This window comes from Pinus tabuliformis, chromosome Q (assembly GCF_031772625.1).
Source record: "Pinus tabuliformis cultivar Carrire ecotype Pingquan chromosome Q, CPIR1, whole genome shotgun sequence".
Lineage (NCBI taxonomy): Eukaryota > Viridiplantae > Streptophyta > Pinopsida > Pinales > Pinaceae > Pinus > Pinus tabuliformis.
Window position 1 is genome coordinate 524,438,413 of NC_142296.1, and position 10,883 is coordinate 524,449,295.

The 10,883-nt window shown below is 33.2% G+C and overlaps 1 protein-coding gene across 1 annotated transcript; it reads right to left on the bottom strand.

Annotated features, from left to right (window-relative positions):
• Positions 1-3,475: 3,475 nt before the first annotated feature.
• LOC149220515 (heterogeneous nuclear ribonucleoprotein 1-like) lies at positions 3,476-4,654 on the bottom strand. The gene is made up of 2 exons (XM_089387126.1): positions 4,433-4,654; positions 3,476-4,336 (listed from the first exon to the last, which is right to left on the bottom strand). Exons 1-2 carry the CDS (start codon positions 4,652-4,654, stop codon positions 3,476-3,478), a joined length of 1,083 nt encoding a protein of 360 aa, XP_089243252.1.
• Between the last annotated feature and the right edge of the window lie 6,229 nt (positions 4,655-10,883).

Genomic DNA, 10,883 nt, shown 5'->3' on the forward strand with positions numbered 1-10,883 from the left:
CCTCTTGAGTCTTTGCTTCCCACCAAACTAGTGCGGCTCCTTTTAGCCTCAATGAAGCCAACTGGATCTTTATATCATGTTCTTGAAGGTTTTCAATTCTGCAGTATACCTCCAACTGTTAAATCCAATTGTCCAACTTTTCTACATTCACCTCTCCATTGTGCATGGGAAGTTCAAATTTTGTGTCCAATTTCAGTGATGGAGTCTTTCCTCTAGGGGTTTTGGAATGAGTATGACCAGTTTCAGTGGTGGTAGTGGAAGATGATGTTGTGTGAGATGATGGAGATGATGAGGAAGATGATCAGGATGGTGGAGATGGAGGTGGCTTTCCACCATTCCCTTTGGAATCCTTCTTCTCATCTTTTTTGTCCTCTGAGCTTCCTTCTCCATGTGGAGGTTTAGAACTCTCTCCAACAATTCTAGTGTTCCTCTCTTCATATATGACTTTAACCATATCAGTCAAAGTATAGAAAACTTTCTTGAATTCTTCCTCCTCTGAAGAGGGACCTTCAGGCTCTCTTTCTCCCGATATATAACAACAGTTTACAGTACCCCACAATCCTCAACATAATGGGTTTGCAGAGAGGAAGAACAAAACCCTTGTGGAGTGTGCTCACAGTATGTTAAAAGGTAAGAATCTTTCTAATGGGTTTTGGACTAAAGCAATTAATACTATTGTATATCTAAATAATAGGAGTCCAAAAAGAAGTTTAGATGGAAAAGGAATATGAATCAATCCTCAAAAAAAAACTTGGGATTTAGTTAAACTACCTGAAGGCAAACAACCCATAGGATGCAAATGGTTATATAAGCCTAAATTTAAAGCATATGAGAGCATTGATAAATATAAAGTTAGGCTGGTTGCAAAGGGTATTCGCAACAAGAAGGTATAGATTATGATGAGACATTTGCCCCTGTAACTAAACTAAACACAATCAGAATCATAATTTCTCTAGCTACCAAACACCATTGGATGATTCACTGGCTAGATGTTAAATCTGCTTTTTTAAATGTGGACTTAAAAGAAGAAGTTTACATAGTGCAACCTGAGGGGTTTGTTAAACAGGGTGAAGAATATTTAGGTTGCAAGTTGAAGAAAGCACCGTCTGGATTGATAATCTCATTAAAGAAATCAAGCAGTAGATGTCACAAGTCTTTGAGATGAAATACCTTAGAGATTTTGGAAAAACTTTTCTGTTACAGAGTAATTATTTCCAGAGCTTACTGGAAAAGTTTAGAATGGATTGGTGCAAAGCTGCAACAGTACCTTTACAACAGAATTTAAAGCTTCAGAATGATGATGGATCTAAGGAGGCAGATGTGACCTTGTATAGAAAATTGGTTGGGAGTCTAATCTACTTGACTACAACTAGGCCAGATTTGGCTTATGCAGTCAGTGCATTGAGCCAATTTATGTCAAATCCCCTAGAGAAGCATTAAGGTATCTCCAGAGAACCTTAGATTTTGGTATTGTTTATACTGATTCATGTAATGTTATATTGACAGGTTTTTCAGACTCTAATTGGGCTGGAAATGTAGATGACAGACGATCCATAACATTCTATGCATTTATGCATTGGATCCGGGGTCATTACATGGAGCAACAAAAAGCAAAACACAATATCCTTGTCTTCTACGGAAGTTGAATATCAATCTATGCATGCAGCAACATGCATAGCGGTTTGGTTGAGGAGACTTCTCCTTGATGTTGGAGAAGAACAAGAGGTTGCAATATTGATCAATGCCGACAACCAGAGATCCATCAAACTTTCAAATAATCTAGTATTTCATAAGAACACAAAGCATATCGATACACAGTTTCATTTTGTCAGAGAGAAAGTTTAGTAAAAAGAAATTCATATTGAGTATTGTAATAGTTGTGACAATGCTAAAAAGTCATTTCCTCTAGGAGTTACATTAAGCTAAATTAAGTTTACTATAAAAAATTTCAATATAAATTACTATTAATATATTATAATTTATATTAATTATAAAAATAATATTTAGTAAAAAAAACACTAATACTTAAACTACAAATCATTGCTTATATTTTTTTGGAAAACTTTATTAATCTATTAACCTAAAATATGGAACAAATATTTAAATAATTTCGGCTCATAAAAAAATTGCACTTGAAGAAATTGGACCCCTCTCTACTTATGTTAGATACCTATTTAAGATGGATCTATGCCGGTTGATTAATCTCAACTCTATCCACCTAACCTTCCAACTCTCCACAGACAACTCCTAAGTGTTAGTCTTTATGAAAGAAGCATCGTCAAAGTTATCTTTGTTCACACTTCTAATTAATTATCATTTTTCTTATTGTTCCTAAATCTAATGGATTATTCTTATTGTTCCTAAATCTAATGGATTATTGGGGAAAAATGATCATTTTTACTATCTTTAATTACAAAAGATGCATTTTATAAATAAATATTTTATTTTTCAAAATAAGGAAAGAACTCTAATTACTCTAATACTTGATCTAACTATTTATATTGGTATAAATGTTTTTTTCTCTATATCCAACTAACTTCATTAAGATACATTCTAGTAATCTCCACTTAACTTCACTTGTATACATCTCCCCAATATTTACACAACATACATATAAACAAATGTAACCTCCTTGTAGAAATATAGAGGTATGTCAAACTTCTTTAAGGTCTAGGGTTGACTTGAAATGAGCTTTCCATTAGGAAAACCTAATGGGGCTTTCAAATCAATGTGCACTTAGATGTGGATGTCTATGTGTCCACATATAGAGGATGATTTATTTAGAAGAAAGCTGCAAAGAAGGTACTCAATATTTAACTTTATAAACGGGTTAAGAAACCCATTTAACTTGATCTACAAGAAAGATGTAAAAAGAATACTCAATATATAACTTTATAAATGAGTTAAAAAACCCATTTAATGGTGATCTACTTCTACAACTTAACCAATGGCTTAGAGAAGTACAAATGAGCTTATGTTATAAGGTCACTCCAATCTTAAATTTGTTGATTGCAACTTATAGATATTGATTCCAATAACTTATGCAATCAATATCCATAAATAAAAATATCACAACATAATATTATTAATTATTCTAATTTCATTCTTAAAATATTAATGAAATAAACAAATAAAAAGAGAGAACTCATTATACCTTACTTTCATATAAAAACTAAAATCACCCAAATATCAAACGTTACTTCTCATCAAAACCACAGAAAAGCGAAACGAAATTCTAATAGAATCTCGACAATGTCTCGGATACAAAATTCATCATTATAAAATTAAAAAACTAATAAAAGCTTGAGAAACACAGCCCAAAAAAAGTTATGAAACTGAAAATAAAGAATATACCGAATTTATAAATAACAATAAAAACTATGAAACTGAAAATAAAGAATATACAAAACTTATAAATAACAATAGCATATTAAAATCTGCAGTTTATATTTAATTCTGAAATTCTGAATTGATCTTAGCCATGTGGAGCAAATCCTGTTTCATGTCCACCAGTTTGTTCTGCATAACCAGCGTTGCTGCCATTTGACAGTCCATTGTCAACTTGAGGTGCCCCATACTGACTTATGCCACCAACCCTACTCCCACTCCCTCCGCCTCCATATCCAACAGAACTATCTGTGCTTCCATAAACTATGGGTGTAGGAACCCCATAGTTAATGGGGAATCCAACATAACTGCCACTCCCAATCCCACTGCCACTGCCTCCATATCCAGTAGAGCTATCTGTGCTTCCATAAACCATGGTTGTAGGGACCCCATAGCTAATGGGAACTCCAACATAGCTACGATTATTGTTCATAAAAGTAGTGTTATCATAATTACCTCCATTGAATGCAGGTCCATATCCTGCACCACTTCCATAGTTAGGAGTATTGTACCCACTGGCTCCATACGAAGGGTAACCATAAGTACTGTTCACTGGAGGAACAAGAGTTGAATTGAAGCCGTGGGCATTGCTGGCACCGAGATTACCTTCTCTACCATTAGGGAACACCTTGGGAATTGCTTGTTTGACTTCTACCATCTTTCCATTGAGCTGATGAAAAGGATTTTGTAGAACTAAAGCCACAGCATTTTCTGAGTCATAGATGATGAAGCCAAACCCTCTAGATGCTTGAGTTATGGGATCAAACATTACAGATGCATGGATAATTGTGCCAAACTGTTGAAAATAATTTCTCATGTCATTCTCAGTGACAGTAGGTGCTAAGCCACCCACAAATATTTTCTTTGTCCTGCTTTGGCCACCGCTACCATTACCAACTGTATTGCTCCTATGCTGCTCATCTCTGGAAATTGCTTTTTTAACCTCCACCTATGTTTTTGATAAAAAACAAAAAATGTGAACAAAGTCATCATTTGTAAAACATCTTCAAACTGATCAAGAGAACAAAACAGGAAGGCAAGTTACCATTCGGCCATCAATGTTGTGCTTTTCTAAGAGAACCCTGTCTGCCACAGCTGGATCTGCAAAAACAATAAAGCCAAATCCCCGCAGCCTGCGTGTGATCCTGTCCTTCTTAATCTCTACTTCCAGGACATCTCCAAAGTTGCTGAAATAATCTTTCAATCGTTCCTCTGTTGTGTCCGATGATATCCCACCAATGAAGAGCTTCCCCTGCTCTGAATCCATATTAAAGCACTGCCTACACACAATCCATGTCATGAAAACATAAAATCTGAATTATGCAAAAACACATACGCAAATAATCGCAGTAAGAGAGTAATAGAGAAAGCGACTTACCGACCATATTAAACATACAAATACAGAACTGTTGTAAAAAATCCAATTTGTGAGCTAATTCCCAAGTAATAGTGCAGGGACAACCCTAAAATCTGATTCGCTGAAATACCAAAACGCCACAAATTGAATCCTCTATCGAGGCGCGGACTGTGGAGGATCGTCGATGCTTGAACCACTTTTTAGTCAATAGGTTGCGCCTATATATATAAAGAGCGTGGCCACATGATAAGATGTCGGTGTGCCGACGTGCCCATTAAAAAGTTTCTGGTCGGTTAAATAAGGAAGTTTTAAATTTAGAAGGTAGAGTGCTTGTTGACAGTGACTAAGGTTTGGAATTAATTAAAAGTGGTAAATTGAATTTTTTTGGGAAAATTTTAATATGAAAAATTATATATAGATGGTTGAGTAGTTTATTTTCAGAATTAGCCAACCTGGTTAATTGAATTATTATTTTTTTAATAAATTTAATAAAATTATTTATAGATTGGTGAGTAATTTTTAAAAGGTAGGTAGTTAAAATTTTTATTTGAAATTTAAATTTAAAAAAATAAAAAATACAATGCCAAAATGTTTTGAGTAAAAAATTCAACTTCCTATAAAGGATTTGTTTCATTGGTTAGCTTATTCTAATTATTTTTTGCCAATTAAAAATAGTTACTTTTAAAATAGAATACATGTAGTTACTTTTAAAATAGAATACATGTTTGGAATATTATAATAAAAAATATGTTTTTTTTAATGGAAACTATAAGGGTTTAGGTTTATATTATTATTTTGATGGTATTTTTTCATAATTAAATATAAATGAGTTTGAGTTTAGGTTTGTAAGTGAGTCTGTTAAACTATTTTCTTTAAATTAATTTATTTATTTTTATACTTATAGTTTAATTTTTTATGTTGTGTTTTTTTTTGTTAATATTATATAAAGTTGAGAAAAAATTTGTTAGAATTGTGAATTTAAATTGTGCAGTTTCCATCATCTTGTTCTGCAATTTTGTTTAGAATGTTGAATCTATTTATGTATTCAAAAACTCAATTTAAACAATGAAAATCACAATTAATTGTGTCACTAGATTACAAAAAAAAACCTGAACAAAAAACAAAATAATTAGATGAACTCCTTTAAATACTTCACAATCCCAAAAGTTATATAACCCAAATCCAATTGAACACCTGCAGTCTTGTTTTTTCATGTCATATATGCTTTATATACTATATAAATAAGTATTTATAGATTGTTTAAGAATTAGCTAAAAGTAGCAAATTAGTTATTTTTTATTAAAAAGAAAAATTTAATATAATAGATATATATAGATTGTTGACTAATTTATTTTCCAAATTAGCAAAAAAAATGGCTAGGTTAAAATTATAATTTATATATTGGTGAGTAATTAATTAATATATTGACCAATGTAAATATATCTATTAGTAAATAGACATACCAAGTCAATCAATATCATGGTTTTGTGGTAACCGATGTTTACAATATGGTTCAATAGATGAAACTTCATATGTCGACATTCCAACATCCAGTCTTCAAAAGTCAATAACCACTGTGATTTGATTGGAAATTCCTTATTATTCAATGGTCATGTTAGGATTTATCAGTATCAAGTATTTATGTAGTATCATGCACATCACGACATCTTGAAATACAATAGCCCCAACACCCATTAATAGGAAATACATATCATAAATTAATTTCTTTAACTCAAATATGTTTGTGATCTATTTATATCGAGGTAAAAACTTTCTAGTTGATATCTCGATCTCTGGAGGCCTAATAATTGAAGGATCTATACCTTGATATCCAACTCTCTATCTCTTGTCCTTTTAAAATTGGGCACCTCTTTCACCTAGATCTAACTCATAGTTATTATGAAACCAACTCACAAAATAGAAGAAAAGATAGATCAACGACTAAAAACTTATCCTCTTCGAGGGGGAAACCTCCTTTACATTACATAAATGAACAATTCTAATATGATCCAAATGATAAGACCTCCTTGGAATATATAGGAGTCTAAGGGGTCACAATATAATCAAAGCCTACATAACAATAATAATGTAAGGGCACAACAATAACAATAGTGGGATTCTATGGGGCACAACAATAACAAACATGTGGGATACATGGGAATAACAATAACAATAGGGGGCTATACTAAAACTAACAATAAGGGGGATACACTAGTATTATAGGGACCTATCATGCCCCTCTCCTTAAAAAAGGTGTTGTCCTCAATGCTTGAGTAGTTCCAGATGTTTCTGTATCAAAATTCTCATCCTCACATGTGGACCTTTAGTGGTAAGTTCTTCCACTTAATGAGATACTCTGAAATTAATCGATTTCATAGCCATCAGGTTCTTGTTTCCGTGACTGCTCAAATTCAAAGATGATTTTTCCTTCTTCGTCAAGTTTTGGCAACACTGTTTCAACTAGGATATTGACATTGATAACCTTCTTGAAGCATGAAACATGGAAAACTGGTTGTACTCAAGAAGATGCAAGAAACTCCAATTTGTATTCCATAGTACTAATCTTTTGCAACACCTTGTAGGGACCATAATACTTGGGTGATAATTTATTGTCCTTCTTAGCTTGCTTGAGGGACATTTGTTTGTATGATTGTAACTGTAAAAATACCCATTTTCCTACATGAGAACTTCTTTCACTTTGATGTTGATTTGCTTGTTGTTTCATTTGATTAGGTGCCAGAGTGAGGTTATCCTTTAAGAGTTGCATAACTTGTTGTTGATGCTCAATGTGATCTTCTAATGCTTGAACCTTATAATTTTCTCTTAAAGATGATAAGATGGATGTTGGATGATATCCATAAAGTACCATAAATGGGGTCATTTTTGTTGCAGTATAGAAAGAAGTGTTATACCACCATTCATCTAGAGGTAACCACTTGACCCATTGTGTTTGTTTATCAGATACAAAGCAATGAAGATATCCTTCCAAACATTTGTTCACTATCTCAGTTTTCTCGTTAGATTGAGGATGATAAGATGAGAAATGAGATAATTTAGTACCAAGACAAGAAAATAATTTCGTCCAAAAATTTCCAGTGAAAATGGGATCTTTGTCACATACAATAACCTTCAGGTTTCCATGTAGCTTTTGTATTATTTCCATAAATGCAGTAGCAACTGTACTGGCTTTAAAAGGATGAGATAATGCACAAAAGTGTGCATACTTGTTAATTATATCACCTACCACCATGATCACACTCTTTCCTTCAGAATTTTGTAAACCTATGATAAAATCCATTGAGACTTCCTCCCAATGTTGACTTGGAATAACTAGAGGTTGTAATAAACACGGGGTATTAATTCCCTCAACTCTAGTTTGTTGGAAAACCAAACATTTTGCCACAAAATTTTGAATATCAAATTTAAGGCCATCCAAAAAAAATTCCATCTTGACTATGTTGTAAGTTTTTAAAATCCTGAGTGCCCTCCTAAGGGGGAGGTGTGCAATTCCAAAAAAATACTTTTTTTTGAGTTGGGAATTCTTACAAATATATAAGCAATATTTGTACCATAATGAGTCATATTTCTAGCTAAATGTCTCAGATGTACTAGGATCTTACTACAAATTTTGAATGAGTGTCCACACCTCTTCATCATTCTTCCATTCATCCCTTGCATGTACTATTGCCAAAATTTCATTTTCATAAATAAGTTTGTGTAAATAATTTCCTTTTATTGGACAACTTTCAAAAGCAATGGGTCTTCCTTCTTGCATTAATACAACATCAATTCCATTTCCTGAGGCATCACATTCCACAATAAAGGTTTTTGTGAATTCTGACGTTGCTAAGACCGATGCTTGGCCTTCTGGAGTCCAAGAAAATTCATCTTTCTTCAGTAATGTTGTTAGAGGTGCTGCTATTCTCCAATAATTCTTAACAAAATTACGATAATACCCTATCAACCCGAGAAATCCATGAAGATTCTTTATGGTTGTGGGGGTTTTCCATTCCTTAATGGATTTAATTGTGTTAGGTTCTACATTAACACCCTTATGAGATACAATATGACCCAAATATTACACCTCATGTACTCCAAAGAAACATTTGGATTTTTTTTTCCATATAATTATTTCTCCTCCAATAGTTTGAGCACCCTGTCAACATGTTGAACATGATCCTTCCAAGACTTGTTATAGATTAGTATATCATCAAAAAATACTAACACAAATTTTCTAAGGAAGGGTTTGAAAACGGAATTCATCAAACCTTGAAATGTGGAAGGTGCATTAGTAATGCCAAAAAGCATGACCAAAAATTCATAATGACCCTCATGAGTTTTGAATGTTGTTTTGGAATGTCCTCAATATTCATTCTAATTTGTTGATATCCTGAACTAAGATCCAACTTTGTGAAGTAAATTTGTCCATGTAATTCATCCAAAAATTCATCAATGACAGGAATGTGAAATTTATCTTTAATAATGATCTTGTTGAGCTCCCTATAATCCAGACACATACGCCATGATCCATCCTTCTTGTGCACCAATACTACTAGAGTAGAGAAATAACTTTGGTTGGGTTGAATTATACCAGCTTCTAGCATTTCTGCAACCATACATTCAATTTATCTCTTTTGGGCATAGGGATAACTATAAGGTATAATGTTTGGAGGAACACTTCCTGGAATCAAATGAATAACATGATCATGATAATGAATAGGTGGGAGGCCTTTGGGAGTATCAAATACCTTGAAATGATTGTCCAAGACTTTTGGAGATTTGGAGTAATGGATGATTTCGATGTTTGAACCTCTAGTGTGCATAATTGTTCAATTACACCCCATTTTTTTTCTTCATAATATTTTTCATTCCATTAGAGTTGATTATATTTCCTTGTTTCCATATGATACCCCTTAATTCAACTTCCTTTCCTTCCCAAAAAAAATTCAAGAAAAGTTCTTGAAAATTAAAATTTATCATCCCCAAATATTGTAACCATTGGACTCCTTATACAACATCAACACCACCCATTGGAACGGAAAGATTGGACTATTTGATACATATTCCCCCATGGTTAGCTTGATATTATGGCACTTTTCAGAGAAATTTATAGTTCCTGCATTTGCAAGCATCATTTGACACTCTGGTGTTGGATATAGGAAGCAATACAATTCATTGCCTATCTTACAATGAATAAAATTATGGGTACTACCCAAATCAATCAACACTATTACCTTTTTCTTTTTGATATATCCTTTTATCTTGAGAGTTTGAGTAGTAATTCCTGCCAATGCATTACAAGATATGGTTAGATTCATTTCTTCTTTTTTTTGGGTTGGTTCCTAGTATATATGCCTCTCCTTTTATGTTTCTTGTTTCTTTTCTTCCTCCTCTTCACAATCTATGTAGAATAATTTCTTCTCAGCACACTTATGACCTTTAGTGCATTTTCTACCAAAACTGTAACAAATCCCTTTTTCTCTTTTCTCCTCCAATTTGTGTGGTGTCAACCTTGTAGGTTGTGGAGGGTTAGGAGAAGCAACACTTCCATATTTGTAGTTGTGAGTGGTAGACTTCCATGTTTCCATAATATTTCTTTCAACGTTTCTTGCCGTCCTGAATGCCTTCTCCAAAGAATCAGGTTCCCAAAGGGAAACCTCATGTTGAATGTTATCATTCAATGTCCCTATGAAGACATCAATAATATGCTCCTTTGGAATATCAGTTACCCTAATATTCAATTTTTATAAGTCCTCAATGTGCTCCATCGTTGAACCATTTTGTTTGAGATTTATCAATTCTCTAAAGAAGGTGTTTCCCTTTGTATCCTCATAATGTTCTATCATTTTCTCTGTTAAAATTGACCAAGTGACAAGTGGTTTATGAGAACAAAGCCATTGATGCCATACAACTAATTTGGTTCTAAATATAAAGTTGTATTGTGTACCTTCTGTGTGTGTTGCACATCATGAAGATCAAAATATTGCTCCATCTCTAGTATCCATGTTACCAAATCCTTGCCATGAACTTCCTCATATCGATATTTGGAATGTGGTGGGTCTTAAACCCGACACTCGAGTCTCTAAAATCATAATTCATATTCCTTTTGTCCTCATCAATATTTTCATGGATTATATTG

Coding starts and splice junctions, on each gene's coding strand:
- LOC149220515 (XM_089387126.1), bottom strand. CDS start 4,654: ATGGATTCAGAGCAGGGGAAGCTCTTCATTGGTGGGATATCATCGGAC. Junction 4,337..4,432: donor ACAACATTGATGGCCGAATG/GTAACTTGCCTT, acceptor TCAAAAACATAG/GTGGAGGTTAAAAAAGCAAT.